A 15895-nucleotide genomic window follows, 5' to 3' on the forward strand; every position below is an offset into this window, starting at 1 on the left:
AAATCTCTGGGGGCAAAGGTGAGGTAGGCAGAGGTAGCTGTTAAGGAAGAACTGAGGTCTCCAGCTCCTCCCTTAGCTCTACCTGCTTGGCCAAGCTCCCTGCCCACCAGGTATGTGCTGCAAGAAACCAGTTTCCAAGAAACTACTGCTCAGAACTAGTGCCAGCCCAAAATAAACAACACAGCTGCCAGCTGCACCCCTGCCATGGCCTTTAGCTACTTACAATATCATTATAATATATTACATATCATTATATCAATATAAGTTGATCAATTATAATATCAATAATAGCATCATAACAAATTACTATGGCTGACACTCCTCTCATCACACACTACACCTGAGGCCATGACACTTCCGAGAGTTCCAAAAAAGGATGTAAGTGCTCCTCAGGCCTTGCCCCAAACTCGACCGCCTATGAATATTCAATTAAACTCCACCCAAAATCCACCTTCTGAGAGCAGTCTGTTAAACCTCACTCCAGACACTACCCACTATGCCTCCAGATCACAGAGGGATGGCCCCAAACCTCACTGGATTCAGCTCTTTCTACAGCGTGTTTGTACTTTGCATGCAAATAAATCTTACTTCTCTGCTAACCTTCACCTACCTCTCGTTCTTAAATTCTTTCTTACCTCAGAGCCAGGAACCTGGCCCCAGCCACTCCACGACTTACTGATCCTCCTCTATATCGTTCCCAACACAGGGCAGGGTGGACAGCCCTTCTCCCTGAGCGTGGGTTGGATTCTGCAGAGCTGAAGGTGCTGTTCCTGCCTCAGGCAAACTCACAGCTGCCATCACCGAAGACCCCACTCCAGGTGAGACCAGGGATGTGGGCGTCACCACTTGTTCACTGGGGTGAGAGAGAGGTAGAGAGCATTCCAGGGATCCAAAAGAGCCTGAAGAGGCCAGCATCCTGGCACAGTGGGTTAAGCCGCAGCCTGCAATGCTGGCATCCCACATGAGCACCGGTTCAAGACCCAGCTGCTCCACTTCCGATCCAGAGCCCTACCAGTGCACCTGGGAAAGCAGCAGATGGCCCGAGTGTTTGCGCCCCCGCCACACACGTAGGAGGCAGGGAGTTCCAGGCTCCTGCTTTTGGCCTGTCTCAGCCTTGGCAGTTGCAGCTCTTTGGGGATGGAAAATCTCTCACTCCTCTGTCTCTAACTGTACCTTTCAAATCAATCAATCAATCAATCAATCTTTATTTAAAGAGCCCTTAGAAAGACTTGTCCAGGACAAATCCTGATGTCGCTTTTGGGAGAGAAGGGTAGTTTACTTTTGCTGGCATTTGGCGTGAGTGTCAGAAGCAGACGGAAACCTGGGTCTGCAGGCGGCTGGCATCCTGAGAGCTCCAGTCAGAGCCCCAGTCTCCTCATCTGTCACATGAGGGTAATAAAGCCGATAGCGTCCTGCTCCTAAAAGCAGCCCAGAGAAGCTGCTCCCGCGAAGAGTGCTCATGAAAGGGCCTTGGATGATGAGGGTGTAATGCTACAGCGAGTGCCCGGTGAATTTAAAAAGGAGCAAGCTCTGTGACGAACCGCGGTCCCCGCCGGCTTTCGAGAGGACACTTGGCGCGCAGAGGCTGCTGGTCCCAAGAGGGAGGGCGATAAGCCCGGCAGCCTCCTGGGAGGAGGCGGGCCACGGCACACACTCGGAGGAGAGAGCGCACGGGGCAGCGGCCGTAGCGACGAGCCCCCTCGCCGCCGCCCCGCCACACCTCGCCCCTCACCTGCGCCCGGAACTTTGTGCGCGCGGAACCTCGGTGCCGAAGCGCCGGCGCGGCGGACCCGGGAGGAAGATGGAGCGCGCGCGCGGGCCACTGGCTGAGGCCGGCGCGCCTGAAGAGGAGGAAGAGGAGGAGGCGGCGGGGACGGCCATGGCTGCCGTGGTGGCGGCCGCGGGCAGCGCGGGTCCGGCCGTCCTGCAGGTGGCCGGCCTCTACCGGGGCCTGTGCACGGTGCGCAGCCGCACCATGGGCCTGGGGCTTGTGTCGCCCGCACAGCTACGCGTATTCCCTGTGCGCCGCGGCTCGGGCCGACCCGCTGGGGGCGCCAACGACAACGGGGTCGGGGCAGACCTCGAGGCCAACCCCTACTACGACCGCTATCGCGACAAGATTCAGCAACTGCGCAGGTGCGGGCCCCGCGCGGGGAGGGGGAAGAGGGGCGGCCCGCGACCCGAGCGAGGTGGGCCTGGGGTTGTCCCCACGCTCAGATGATGCGCCTAGGCTCATTGGCCTGGGGTCACACAGCTGTCCCTCCTCCTGCAAATCCCTGGCTCTTTGCGCAGTTCCCAATCTTTGCGCCTTCTCCTGAACTCAGGACAGCCCTGGGAGGCAGGCAGCTGAGAGCTCTATGCCCATTACAGAAGTGGGGAAATGCAGCCTGTCAAAGAAGCGACTTGACAGCCTCAAGGTCACATGCTGAGTCAGCTGAACCCAGCCCAGAGGCTAGGGTTCCCAGACTCCTAGCTCAGGGCCGTAACTGCAAGGATGAGAGATTGGGAGTGGGAGGGAGGTTGTGACCACCACCAGGTGTAGCGTGCCCCAGTGATCTGGAACCCCAAGTGTGGCTTTTCTCCAAGGAGGAGCTAGCCCACTATGGAGGGAAGGAAGTGGTGCTGGAAGAAGCACCCCTGTAATACCGTGATAGGGAGGTCTAGCGGGGGGGAGGTAGCCGAGATGCCTCGGGTCCTGCAGACCCCACTCACGACGCCGCAGGTCTCTGTGCTGAGGAGCTGGAGACCCTGCGAGACCTTCACCAGAGCGCCCGAAACCAAATGTCCCATCATCCGCCACATAGCCTGAAGAATTTTTTTCTTTTTACACTTGATCTTAGCCAAAAAGCCAAGAAATGAGTTTTTTTTGTTTTTTGTTTTGTTTTGTTTTTAAATAGGCTTTTAAAATTTTAGTTGTTTGTTTGAGAGGTAGAGAGAAAGCTCTCTTTTGGTTTACTCTCCACATGTCCCACCAGTCAGAACTAGGCCAGGCCCAAGCTGGGAGCCCAGTCAGGATCCCTCTTCTGGTGGTGGCAGGAATATAGTACTTGAGCCATTGCTGCTGCCTCCCAGGGCCTGCATTAGCGGGCAGCCAGAGTCAGGAGCCAGAGCAAGGTGTGGAGCCCAGGTGCTCTGATACGGGGTGCAGTTGTCCTAACCACTAGGCCAGATGACTGCCCTCTGAAGAGTTCTTAACAAGGACAGTAGCCCCAGCCTGGACCTCAGGCCTGGGGGCAGTCCCATTTTGACATAAAAGACAAGTTCTAATGTTCTGTTTGTAGGATCCAGTTCTTTGGAGGGTGGGCCAGGGAGACACTCAGGTGCTCAATCTGCAAAATGGTTGCCTGGTGCCTGTGAGTTCCCAGGACCTGAATAAAATGCATGTTGGATGAGGGTGGGGTGGGTGTGGAAAAACTGGTAAAAGCTTGACACCTCTAATAGGGATGCTGTAGTTTTTGCCTGAGGAGGTGACCCAGCAAAATGACTTCAAAGTGACCTTGAGGAACAAAGCTGTGTCACCCTGAGGAATGGCCTGCAGAGGAAAAGTGTTCAACAGAGCCCCTAAAGGTTAGCAGTGTTGAATAAAGGGGTTTCTTCTGCCTTCTTGATTTCCAGGCCTGTGCCAGGCAGTACTAACTGAAGGCAGCTCCTTCAGCTTCTCCGAACGCCTGTGTCCTCTCCTTGTGGAGATGGAACGTGATGCTTTGTTGTTTCAGAAGCTGAACAGGCCCCGTGGTTTACCCTTTGGTTTATCTTTGGTCAGGACTGATCCAGCTGCTTTTGAGTCCCGCCTGGAGAAGCGCAGTGAGTTTCGGAAGCAGCCAGTAGGGTACTCCAGGCAAGGTGATTTTATCAAATGTGTGGAGCAGAAGGTAAGGCTTGCCCCTTTCTGTTTTTTTTTTTTTTTTTTTGGGGGGGGGGGGACAGACAGAGTGGACAGTGAGAGAGAGAGACAGAGAGAAAGGTCTTCCTTTTTTCCATTGGTTCACCCTCCAATGGCCACTGCGGCCAGTGCGCTACGGCCGGCATACCACACTGATCCGAAGCCAGGAGCCAGGTGCTTTCTCCTGGTCTCCCATGCGGGTGCAGGGCCCAAGCACTTGGGCCATCCTCCATTGCGCTCCTGGGCCACAGCAGAGAGCTGGACTGGAAGAGGAGCAACCAGGACAGAATCCGGTGCCCCGACCAGGACTAGAACCAGGGGTGCCGGCGCCACAAGCGGAGGATTAGCCTATTGAACCACAGCGGCACCGACCCCCTTTCTGTTTTATTGACCAACCTGTACTCCTCCCCACTTGCTCTGCCTCTTATTCTGATAAAAGTGGGCTCACTACTGCATGAGCTAGATGAACTGAACACAGCCTGTCAGTGTCCATTCAAAAACATGTATCCTGCTGTCTCCAGGCAGGGTTCTGTGGTCCTGGATGGCGATGCAGAGGCATGAAAAGGGCAATCTCTGCTCCCAGAGGGCAGTCAAGGCAAGGCACACGTGGCAGTGAACCGTCAGATGGAGCTAGAACCTGACCTAGGCTAGGAAGGATATAGAAGATTTAAATTTAGCAGAGGAGGGAGTGAGACTTTGATATAGTATAGACAGGGGTCATCAGACTTCTGGGAAGGAGCAGATGGTAAATATTGTAGACCTTGTAAGTCATATGGTCTCTCTTGCTCAGCTCTAATCTTACAGTGCAGAAGCAAATGTACACAGTAACGAACAGATGTGTTTATGTTCCAATAAAACTTTATAAACATCACTGGCCAGTGGCATTTAGTTTACTGATAATCAGCCACCAACTCCTGATGTTCAGGAATTAGCGTAAACAGAGGGAGTGCATTGAAAGTAAAGGGGGTGTTATGAGACACAGTAAGGTACCTTGCCCCATTAAAACAGAGAGGGAAGTGTTATGGTTAATGAAATGGGTTCAGCATTAACCTCTAAGCTGAGGCATTTGGGTTTAAGGAGTAGGGGAAAGATAACTTACTTGCTAAGAGGATAGACTCTGCAACCATTTGCCAAGTACTGAGTCCTGGCTTATCCACTTACTAGCTAGGTGACTCTGCATAAATTATATGACATCTCTAAACCTCAGTTTGCTTCTCTGTCAAAGGGGAATAATAACTACCTACTTCATAGTGATATTTTTTTAAAGATTTATTTATTTATTTATTTGAGAGGCAGAGTTAGAGAAGGAGAGACAGAGAGAGAGTACTTTTTTTTAATTTTAAGATTTACGTATTTAGGGGCCAGTGCTGTGGCATAACAGATAAAGCCACTGCCTGCAGTGCCGGCATCCCATATGGGCACCGGTTCGAGTCCCAGCTGCTCCTCTTTCAATCCAGCTCTCTGCTATGGCCTGAGAAAGCAGTAGAGGATGGCCCAAGTCCTTGGGCCTCTGTACCCGTGTGGGAAGACCCAGAGTAAGCTCCTGGCTTCGGATTGGCACAACTCTGGCTATTGCAGCCAGTTGAGGAGTGAACCAGCGGATGGAAGACCTTTCTCTCTCTGCCTCTCCTTCTCTCTCTGTGTAACTCTGACTTTCAAATAAATAAATAAATCTTTTAAAAAAGAAAAGAGATAGGGAGGTGGAGAGAGAGATCTTCCGTCTATTGATTCACTCCCCAAATGGCTACAATAGCCAGGGCTGGTCTAGGCCAAAGCCAAGAACCAGGAATTCCATCTAGATCTCTCATGTGGGCAGCCAGGACTAAAGTACTTGAGCCATCTTCTGCTGCTTCCCAGGCACATTAGCAGAGAGCTGGGTGGGAAGCAGAATAGCTGGCACTCGAACAGGGACTTGGATATGGGCTGAGGGCATTAGTTCAAGTGGAGACTTAACCTGCTGTGCACAACACTGACTCCCGTGTTCTTGTTTTTTTTTTCTTTTTTTTATTCTTTTTCATTTTGTGAAAAATATGCCCATAATCCCCTAAAGTAATTTCACAGCCTATGCCTTGAAAAATACTAATCTGGAGTAGAGCACAGAACAAATTAGATTGAAAGAGGCCAGAACCAGGGAAGACATGCAGTAATCCAGGTGTGGGCTTCAGAGAGCTTGAAATACCTTTACAGGGAAAAGTTGGGATTCTACAGTGAGTTTTAAAGTCAAACTAAAGATGTTTATTATACTTGGAAAATAACTTTTTTGACATAGGTAATCCTGCATTTTAAGAGAATCTACTTAGTTTTAACTAGTTTACTTAGAACAACATTAATAGTGGGTGCATCATCTAGAGGTTGGAGAGCAAATTAAACTTCTGTGACAAGCATAGTTTTTTCCTATAGTAAACATTTATAGTAGCAAGATTACAAGTCAGTAGCTCCTGGAAATACTACTGTATTACAAACATTCAATTTTGTATGAAGAAGCTCTGTGTCCCTTTTTGTAAATGTAGAAATTCAGCTTTATGATGATAAATGAAAAGTAAGAATTGAATTTAAATTATGGCAACTCTTAGGTAGCTATTCATATTTACGTAAAGCCTTTACTTTACTTTGAGTCATTGATTCCATAACACATGGGACTTAACAGCCCCCTTTTATAATAAGTTTTATTTTATTCTCACTTTATCCTGAAATTAAATATTATTGATAGACCTAGAACCTACCTGTATACATAATTTTGAGGGCAATGTCAGTGTAATGCCCTAACTCACAAAGGGAGGTATTTTTTAGTAAAATACATATTTTAGTGTGTGAATTCTTGGGCACAACTCTTTTTTTTTTTTTTTTTTTTTAAAGATTTTATTTATTTTTGGGAGCTAGAGTTACAGACAATAAGAGGGGAGACAGAAAGGTCTTCCGTCTCTTGGTTCACTCCCCAAATGGCTGCAATGGCCAGAGCTGCACCGATCTGAAGCCAGGAGCCAGGAGCTTCTTCCAGTCTCCCACATGGGTGCAGGGGCCCAGTCTTGAGCCATCCTCTACTGCTTTCCCAGGTCATAGTGGGGAGCTGGATTGGAAGAGAAGCAGCTGGGACTAGAACTGGCATCCATACGGGATGCCGGCACCACAGGCAGAGGATTAACCTACTGCACCACCACGCCAGCACCAGCACCAGTACTCTGTTTTGAGACCTGCATTTATCAGTTGTGTTCGCTTAATTTGTGAAGTGCTGTGAGCATATAAGCAACAAATGCTGACTGGTACATGGATATTGTATTGGTAATTATAAAAACTCTAAAACCACAGTGTTATAAATCACCTAAGATTCCACAGTGTACAATTTTCAGTAAAGTTGTACAGTTATTTTATTTCTATAAAATGCATTTTTTGTGAAAGCTGTGTGGGTTCTAGGCCCAGGTTTTTACCTACAAGGATGTCTGGCTAGACATTAAGAAGTTTTGCAAGAAGGAGGAAAGTTCTTTACTAGGTAGAACCCTGAAAACTTGCAGCTCATATGGTACCCTGCCCCTCCCATAGGTGCAGATGTCACTAATTATTGTAACAACAAAAAATTATCCCCACTTATTTCTCAGGTGCCCATAGTGGAAAAGGACTCGTTTAAATTTTTTTAAAGATTTTATTTATTTATTTGAGAGGTAGAGTTACAGACAGTGAGAGGGAGAGACAAAGAGAAAGGTCTTCCATCCATTGGTTCACTCTCCAATTGGCCGCAATGGCCGGAGCTGCACCGATCTGAAGCCAGGAGCTTCTTCCCGGTCTCCCACAGGAGTGCAGGTCTCCCACTTAGTCCATCTTCACTGCTTTCCCAGGCCACAGCAGAGAGCTGGATCAGAAGAGGAGCAGCCAGGACCAGAACCAGCGCCCATATGGGATGCTGGCGCCGCAGGCGGAGGATTAATGTACTATGCCATGGTGCCGGCCCCATCATTTAAATTTTTATTATGTGCTTTTGGGGCTGGCACTGTGGCATAGTGGGTAAAAGCCGCTGCCTGCAGTGCCGACATCCCATATGGGTGCCAGTTTGAGTCCTGGCTGCTCCACTTTCGATCCAGCTCTCTGCTATGGCCTGGGAAAGCAGTAGAAGATGGCCCAAGTGTTTGGGTCCCTGAACCTACATGGGAGACTTGGAAGAAGCTCCAGGCTCCTTCCTGGCTTCAGATCAGCACAGCTTTGACTGCTGCAGCCATTTGGGGAGTGAACCAGTGGGTGGAAGACTCTCTCTCTCTCTCTGCCTCTCTGTAACTCTGCCTTTCAAATAAATAAATAAATTTTAATTAAGTACTTTTAATACTTTTGGCATATAGTTTTAACTATTTTAATTTATCAATTTTAAAGCCCAATTATTTTTACATTTTAACATCTACAAAATTGTCCCAAAACTGATGTTTTATGAAAGTGTTGGTCTGTCATTTAACTGGCTTCATTTTCTGATACATAAGATAATGGTGAATCTTGATCAATGGGGTCTTAGATTTGGTAAAATACAATAAGCTTATACATATAGCTTAAATTTTTTTATTTCTGTAAGTTAAAATAGAAGCAGAACAGATTATAGAGAAATTGTGAGGAAAGAATGCACAGGGCTTGACTGTTTTTAAAAGATTTATTTGTTGGCCGGCGCCGCGGCTCACTAGGCTAATCCTCCGCCTAGCGGCGCCGGCACACCGGGTTCTAGTCCCGGTCGGGGCGCCGGATTCTGTCCCGGTTGCCCCTCTTCCAGGCCAGCTCTCTGCTGTGGCCAGGGAGTGCAGTGGAGGATGGCCCAGGTGCTTGGGCCCTGCACCCTATGGGAGACCAGGAAAAGCACCTAGCTCCTGGCTCCTGCCATCGGATCAGCGCGGTGTGCCGGCTGCAGCACGCCGGCCGCGGCGGCCATTGGAGGGTGAACCAACGGCAAAAGGAAGACCTTTCTCTCTGTCTCTCTCTCTCACTATCCACTCTGCCTGTCAAAAAAAAAAAAAAAAGATTTATTTGTTTATTTGAAAGGCAGAGCTACAGAGGGAGAAAGAGGGTGCAGGGGCCCAAGGATTTGGGTCATCCTCTGCTGGTTTCCCAGGCCATTACCAGGGAGCTGGATCAGAAGTGGAGCAGCCAGGACTCTAACCAGCACCCATATGGGATGCTGGCATTGCAAGCAGAGGCTTAGCTTTCTGTGCCGCAGCACTGGGCAGTGCTTGATTACCAGAAAGCAAAGACACCTGTGTAAGTGGAGGGTTTTGTTTTCACGATAGACCCGAGAATGAATGGAATGGACATGAAATCAGTTCTTCCCTGTTTAGATGATTTATGCAAGAATGAAGGGCTGTAGTAGGATGCTGCTGATGTATTTGTGCTATATCCAAAAAGACCATTGTATCCAACAAGTTTTTCTATACCAGGCTTTTGTATAATTTGTGGGTACAAGTTTTACGGGTATCACTTGTGAAAGTTTTGGATTCATTAAAGCACAAAATAATAAAAGACATGATTTTATGTAGAAAGTGTTTTTCAGCCTCAGAATTCCATGTTTAAGCTATGTTTCTTTCCTCAAAGGTGTGGTCTTAAACTTAGAGATTGGACAGAAGATTCATAACATCTATCAGCCATCTGTCAACCATCCCTACTATTAGAAACAACTCAAAAGAGGATTTCCTGGCTGTGGTTTCTGACAGATATGGTGGCATAGGAGAGAAAATACTCATTCTCAATTTTTCTTGGCCTCTTTTGAGGAGAAATCTAATTTGATGAAGGCAATATTAAGACTGAGTTCTCAAAAAGACTAGTCTGCGCCGGCGCCGCGGCTCACTAGGCTAATCCTCTGCCTAGCGGTGCTGGCACACCAGGTTCTAGTCCCGGTTGGGGCGCCGGATTCTGTCCCGGTTGCCCCTCTTCCAGGCCAGCTCTCTGCTGTGGCCAGGGAGTGCAGTGGAGGATGGCCCAGGTGCTTGGGCCCTGCACCCCATGGGAGACCAGGAAAAGCACCTGGCTCCTGGCTCCTGCCATTGGATCAGCGCGGTGCGCCGGCCGCAGCACGCCGGCTGCGGCGGCCATTGGAGGGTGAACCAACGGCAAAGGAAGACCTTTCTCTCTGTCTCTCTCTCTCACTGTCCACTCTGCCTGTCAAAAAATAAAAAAATAAATAAAAATAAAAAATAAAAAAAGACTAGTCTGGGGGCCAGTGCTGTGGTGTAGCGGGTAAAGCTGCTGCCTGCAGTGCTGGCATCCCATATGGGCGCTAGTTTGAGTCCTGGCTGCTCCACTTCCAATCCAGCTCTCTGCTATGGTTGAGAAAACAGTAGAGGACAGCCCAAGTGCCTGGGCCCCTGCACCCATGTGGGAGATCCGGAAGAAGCTCCTGGCTCCTGGCTTCGGATCGGCGCAGCTCTGGCCGTTGTGGCCAATTGGGGAGTGAACCAGTAAATGGAAGACTCTCTCTCTCTCTCTGCCTCTCCTCTTTGTATTTATTACAATAAATAAATAAATCTTAAAAAAAAAAAAAAAGACTAGTCTGAGGCTGCCTGTCATCAGAAGTGCTGTCAGGGATAAGCAGCAGCCTTGGAGAAGACCTTCCCTTTCCACCTCCTCTGTGGCTCAGTGTGGAACCGGTCAGAGAGCAGAGCATAGGAATTTCAAGCAGACCTAATCTGGGGACAGAATCCCTCATATCCAAGGTAGGTGTAAGGTGTTTATCTCGGTACTAACAGCTGGTAGTTACTGACAGATCCCTATCTCTGCAGCTCCGAATCTCAATCAAAGAAAAGTGGCCTCAAACAGTAGCCCTTAAAACAGTGTGCACAGTCACTGTAGAATGGACAGAAGGAAGTTCTCAAATGCAAAATTAATGAGACTGGGCACCTTGTCTAGCTTGGTGGTGTTTTTCATATGAGTAAAGTGTATATTAATATCCTGTCTCATCATATATTTTAGGCAGATGCCTTGGGGAAGCAGCCTGTGAGTAGAGGATTCACAAAAGACAAGGTAAGTTTCTAATTAAACAAATCCAAGTCTGGCGTCATATGGGACAGCTGGAACGAGAGGCTGCAAATTTGAACACATTTGCTGCAGCTTAGTGATTTTGTGTATTGTGATTTTCCAGCTGTAGAGATGAGCAATATTTCTATGAATTTTTGTGTTCTTGTTGTAACCCCCAGCAAAAGTGTGGGTCTTGGGAGTCCTGGAGGAAATGCAGTAACACTCCATCCTTGTACAGGGAGCAATTTAGAAAGTCAAATAAAGCATGTTTAGTCTATCATTTAATTTGCTACCCCTAGTAGAATAGCTGCTAAGTTAAAAAATAACAAAGATTTCTCCTCCTAGCTGCAAAATGCTTTGGGACTCATGGGTGACAGTGAAATACTTGGGAAAGTACAGAGTGACTAATAGATACTCCCCGGGAATAGAACTGTGAAAACCTGCCTGGGCTTGGGGGCTCACTGTCTCTGAGTTTGTCCTATACTTGTTCTCTGCTTACTCAGCTACCTAACATACTGTTTGTCACAGGGCTTAGAGGTAGAGTTAAGCTGTTTTGTTTTGTTTTTTTATAGCTATTAATTGCTTTTTTATTTTCTTTTTCAAGACTCTCAGTTCAATCTTTAACATTGAGATGGTTAAAGAAAAAACTGCAGAAGAAATAAAACAGGTAATCGATGAAAATGGGTTTGCAGAACTTGTGAAAAATGTGTGTTTTCTGAATCAAATCTGAGGGAAGACAGCATATATTTTCTGACACCTTTCTGTAGCCAAAATGAAAGGTAGTAAAAGAAATGACAAAAGTGATGAATTACATGAAAAACAGTGAAATGAGAAAACCTGTGTTTCTCAGCCTTGCTCATGTATGTCTAATCAACTTGTGTTTCTCCTTTCATTTCCATTCCTATTTCCTGCATCCTACTTTAAATCATCAGTACTTTATACCTGGATTCCTTCCTATCAACCTTTCCAAGTAGACATCCCCACTCCCATTCCTCCTGTTCCCATTTCTGCCACTCTCCCTATCACATCCTCACCAGCTAAGTCCTCTTAAAGTTTTGCTTTCATTAAGAGAAGCATAACATGCTCATTAAAAACAGACTGGAGAACCACACTGTCAGTTTTAAGTCCTAATTCAGCCACTTACTCGTTTATAACTTGGACAAGTTAATTAACCTCTGCGGGCCTTGGGTTTTCTACTGTAAAGTGGAGATAATAATAATACTTAACCTCCTAGGGTTATTTAGAAGATTAAGAGTGTTAACATTTGCAGAGCACTTAGAACAGTGCCTGGCACAAAGTAAGTGTCGCTCCCCCTCTTCGTGGAGGAACGACACAGGACCCTGCGCTGTTCTTTCGTCTGCTCGGCCCTCCCCAGGTTTGCTGCTGGTTCTTCCGGGGTTGGCTACTGTCCCTTCCACCTCCGTGGAAGGGCGGTTCCCCCTGCCACATTCCCCACTTCCACAGGGGAGCGGCACACCGCCGGCCGGCTCTCTCGGGGGCTGCACAGGTGTTCCCCTTAGATGTTCCCCTTAGATGTTCCTGGTGCATGCCGTCTCTCTCCTCCTTTATAGTCCTCCTCTGCCAATCCTAACTTGGCTGCCCACACGCCGAGTACGCTGCTCTCCTCCAATCAGGAGCAAGTCCTACAGTTTATTGGCTGAACTGGAGGCAGCTGTGTAGAAGCTGTTTTCTTCTCTCCCAGCGCCATATTGTGGGAGAGCAGATGCATAGAATAAGTCTTAATTCCAGTAACTTAGTCTAGTCCGGGTTGCTCCCCACAAGTAAGTGCTATCTTTATATTTTTAAATAAATGAATAAAAATAAGGAACTTGCTAAAAAATGTTCAGTGACTTCTCATATTCCATTTCTTGATCTTCATAGTCCACTGTCATTAAGACTTTCTGAGGAAGCTTCCTGGACACCTTCCTTCCAAGCGCAGTCTCTCCTTCCTGTTTGGCCTTTCCATGTATCTTGGTTTGCGTTGCTATTTACATTTTCATGTCTGTGATTCTTTCCTCTCAGTAGACTGTAGTTAGCTGTTTATTGGCACTCTTTATTGCTCCATGAATTATTTGAGGTATCCTGAGAGGATCACAATAATATTAAACGCAGCATCCTGTGTATCAGGTATCTATGCTTAGTGCTTCATATATTACTTCATTAATTCTCATTACTACCCTGTGAAGTAGATGCTGTTGTTTCCCAGTTTATTTGAAGAACTGAAAGTTAAAGAGATTAAGTACTTGAGTCAGTGGTAGAGCTAGGTCTCAGACCTGTGTCTGTTTGACTCTGTCATATACGCATACAGGAAGTGAAACCAGTTGCCACGGGTTTCCTTTGGTTGCTATATCATTTATTTTTGTGAGTGTTTATTCTATACCCATTAAATGTCAGCTGTGTGCCAGACAAAACCCTCTACCCTCAAGGAGTTTTAGCCTAGTGGAAGAATGAACACAAACACAAATAAGGTCAAAACAGTGCTCTAAATTTTGGTAAGACAGGCTTACACAAAGTCTCAGGGAGAACTCAGGGCCTTTGAGAAGAAGTGCCAGGGGCATAGACACCAAGCATGTTGTCTTAGATGAGAGACAGGCCAGGCCCAGGAGGTCATATGACAAGTGTTACTTAGACCTAAAAAATGTATGCTCATTGAAATATTTTTTTAAGATTTATTTATTTGAAAGGTAGAGTTAGAGGAAAGAGAGATCTTCCATCCACTGGTTTACTCCTCAAATGGCCTCAATAGCCAAGGCTGGGCCAGGCTGAAGCCAGGAGCCAGGAACTTCATCTGGTTCTCCCATGAGGGTGGCAGGGGCCCAGATACCTGGGCCATCTTCTGCTGCTTTCCCAGGCCATTAGCAGGGATCTGGATCAGAAGTGGAGCAGCTGGGAAACAAACTGGCACCCATATGGGATACCATGCCAGTATCACGGGCTGTGGCTTTACCTTCTATGCCATAACACTGGCCCCCAAAATAATTTTTGAGTAACTAGTCAGCTATATTACATTAAGAAATACCTATCAGTCTTATAAATGTCAGTGTTTATTTATAAGCTGTCTGCTAATGTTGTATTATAAATTAATCAGAATATGCTGTCTTTAAAATGAGAAGACCATATTTAGACATCCTTTAAAATAACAAGCCACCTTAGGCTGCAGTGGTGGTTTGCCTAGGTCCTAAAAAGTAATAGTCCTTTTGTGCTTTGTATTAGTTACATAGGTCACACTTTAATTAGTGTCCTCAGCTGGAGCTTTTCTTTTCTTTTTTTTTTTTAACTCATTTATTTGAAAAGCAAAAGCAGAGAGGAAGATAGGTCTTTTGACTGTTGATTTATTCCTCAAATACTTGTAAGAACCCGAGCTGGGCCAGGCCAAACCAGGAGCCTGGAACTCAATTCAGGTCTCCCATGTGGGTAGCAGGAACCCAAGTCCTTGGGCCATCACTTGCTACTGCCCTGGGTGTGCATTAGCAGGAAGCTAGAATTGGAAGCAGACCTGTGACCTGAACCCAGACTCTGATATAGGATACAGGCGTCCCAAGCAGCATCTTAACCACTACCAAACCCTTGCCCCTGGAACTCCACATTTCAATGAGTATGTTTACAAAATGGAGCAACTCTAAAAAAGGGGGACCTGTTCTTCAACATCAGCTCACTCAGGTGTCACTTTGGTTGTGTTATGCTGACTTTTGTGCCTTTGCTAATGTTATTCTTGGCTTAAAACATGTGTCATTATCTCCTCCTGCCCTGCCTGTTCATCTTTCTATTCGGAATACAGCTCAAGTGTCCCTTCCTCTGTCATTCTTCCCCAACCTGGGCTAAGTGCCTCTTTTTTTTTTTTAACATTTATTGATTTTTTAAAAATTTATTTGAAAGAGTTACAGAGAGGAGAAGCACAGGGTGGGGGGTCTTTTACCCGCTGGTTCACTCCCCAAATGGCTGCAATAGCAGGAACTGGGCTTATCCAAAGCCAGGAACCAGGAGCTAGGAGCTTCTTCTGGGTCTCCCACCCAGGTGCAGGGGGCCCAAGCACTTGGGCCATCTTCTACTGCTTTCCCAGGCCATGGTGGAGAGCAAGATCAAAAGTGCAGCTCAGGCCAGTGCTGTGGTGTAGAGGGTAAAGCCGCTGCCTGCAGTGCTGGCATCCCATATGGGTGCTGGTTCAAGTCCGGGCTGCTCCACTTCCAGTCCAGCTCTTTGCTATGGCCTGGGAAAGCGGTGGAAGATGGCTGAGGTCCTTGGGCCCCTGCACCCATGTGGGAAACCTGGAAAAGGCTCCTGGCTCCTAGCTTCAGATCGGCACAGCTCCAGCTGTTGCAGCCAACTGGGGAGTGAACCAACAGATGGAATCAATCAATCTCTCTCTCTCTCCCCCCCTCTCTCTCTGCCTCTCCTCTCTTGTGTAACTCTGACTTTTGAATAAATAAATAAAAAGACTTCTCTCTCTCTCTCTCTGCCTGTCCTCTTCTCTGTGTAACTCTGACTTTCAAATAAATCTTTAAAAATAAATGTCTTTTTAACAAAAGTATATGAACTCTTACAGAGCAGAATTTGGAAATTTAAAAAAAAGGAAGTGGAGCAGGACTCGAACCGGCACCCATATGGGATGCCAGCACTGAAGTTGGCAGCTTTACCCACTACGCCATTGTGCCACCCTAAGTGTCTCTTTTAAAAGCACCTAAAAGAGGCCGGCGCCGCGGCTCACTAGGCTAATCCTCCGCCTAGCGGCGCTGGCACACCGGGTTCTAGTCCCGGTCGGGGCGCCGGATTCTGTCCCGGTTGCCCCTCTTCCAGGCCAGCCCTCTGCTGTGGCCAGGGAGTGCAGTGGAGGATGGCCCAGGTGCTTGGGCCCTGCACCCCATGGGAGACCAGGAAAAGCACCTGGCTCCTGGCTCCTGCCATCGGATCAGCGCGGTGCGCCGGCCGCAACGCGCCGGCCGCAGCGGCCATTGGAGGGTGAACCAACGGCAAAAGGAAGACCTTTCTCTCTGTCTCTCTCTCTCACTGTCCACTCTGCCTGTCAAAAAAAAAAAAAAAAAA

General features: G+C 47.5%; 2 protein-coding genes across 7 annotated transcripts in view; one reads left to right on the forward strand and one right to left on the reverse strand.

The window, feature by feature from the left end:
• Positions 1-15895, reverse strand: part of TEX38 (testis expressed 38) — a 47358-nt gene that overhangs the window by 11844 nt on the left and 19619 nt on the right. The window contains exon 1 of one of the 4 annotated variants that reach the window (XM_017346323.4): positions 1733-1863. The exons of 2 other annotated variants lie outside the window; for them this stretch is intronic. The gene's annotated coding sequence lies outside the window, so the exon portion shown is untranslated. Of the gene's footprint in view, positions 1-635; positions 1224-1732; positions 1864-15895 lie in introns of those variants that run through there. One more of the 4 variants, XM_089337393.1, reaches the window with a different exon arrangement.
• ATPAF1 (ATP synthase mitochondrial F1 complex assembly factor 1) overlaps positions 1629-15895 on the forward strand; it is a 44053-nt gene continuing 29786 nt past the window's right edge. For 2 of the 3 annotated variants that reach the window (XM_089337383.1, XM_070078555.2), the window contains exons 1-4: positions 1651-2136; positions 3764-3872; positions 10811-10861; positions 11460-11522. In XM_089337383.1, the coding sequence (XP_089193509.1) occupies positions 1802-2136; positions 3764-3872; positions 10811-10861; positions 11460-11522 (558 nt within the window). In that variant the 5' untranslated portion in view covers positions 1651-1801. Of the gene's footprint in view, positions 2137-3763; positions 3873-10810; positions 10862-11459; positions 11523-15895 lie in introns of all 3 variants that reach the window. The other variant, XM_002715119.6, reaches the window with a different exon arrangement.

Source organism: Oryctolagus cuniculus, chromosome 7, assembly GCF_051225735.1.
Source record: "Oryctolagus cuniculus isolate XC-2025 breed Fujian yellow rabbit chromosome 7, ASM5122573v1, whole genome shotgun sequence".
In the NCBI taxonomy this organism is placed as follows: domain Eukaryota; kingdom Metazoa; phylum Chordata; class Mammalia; order Lagomorpha; family Leporidae; genus Oryctolagus; species Oryctolagus cuniculus.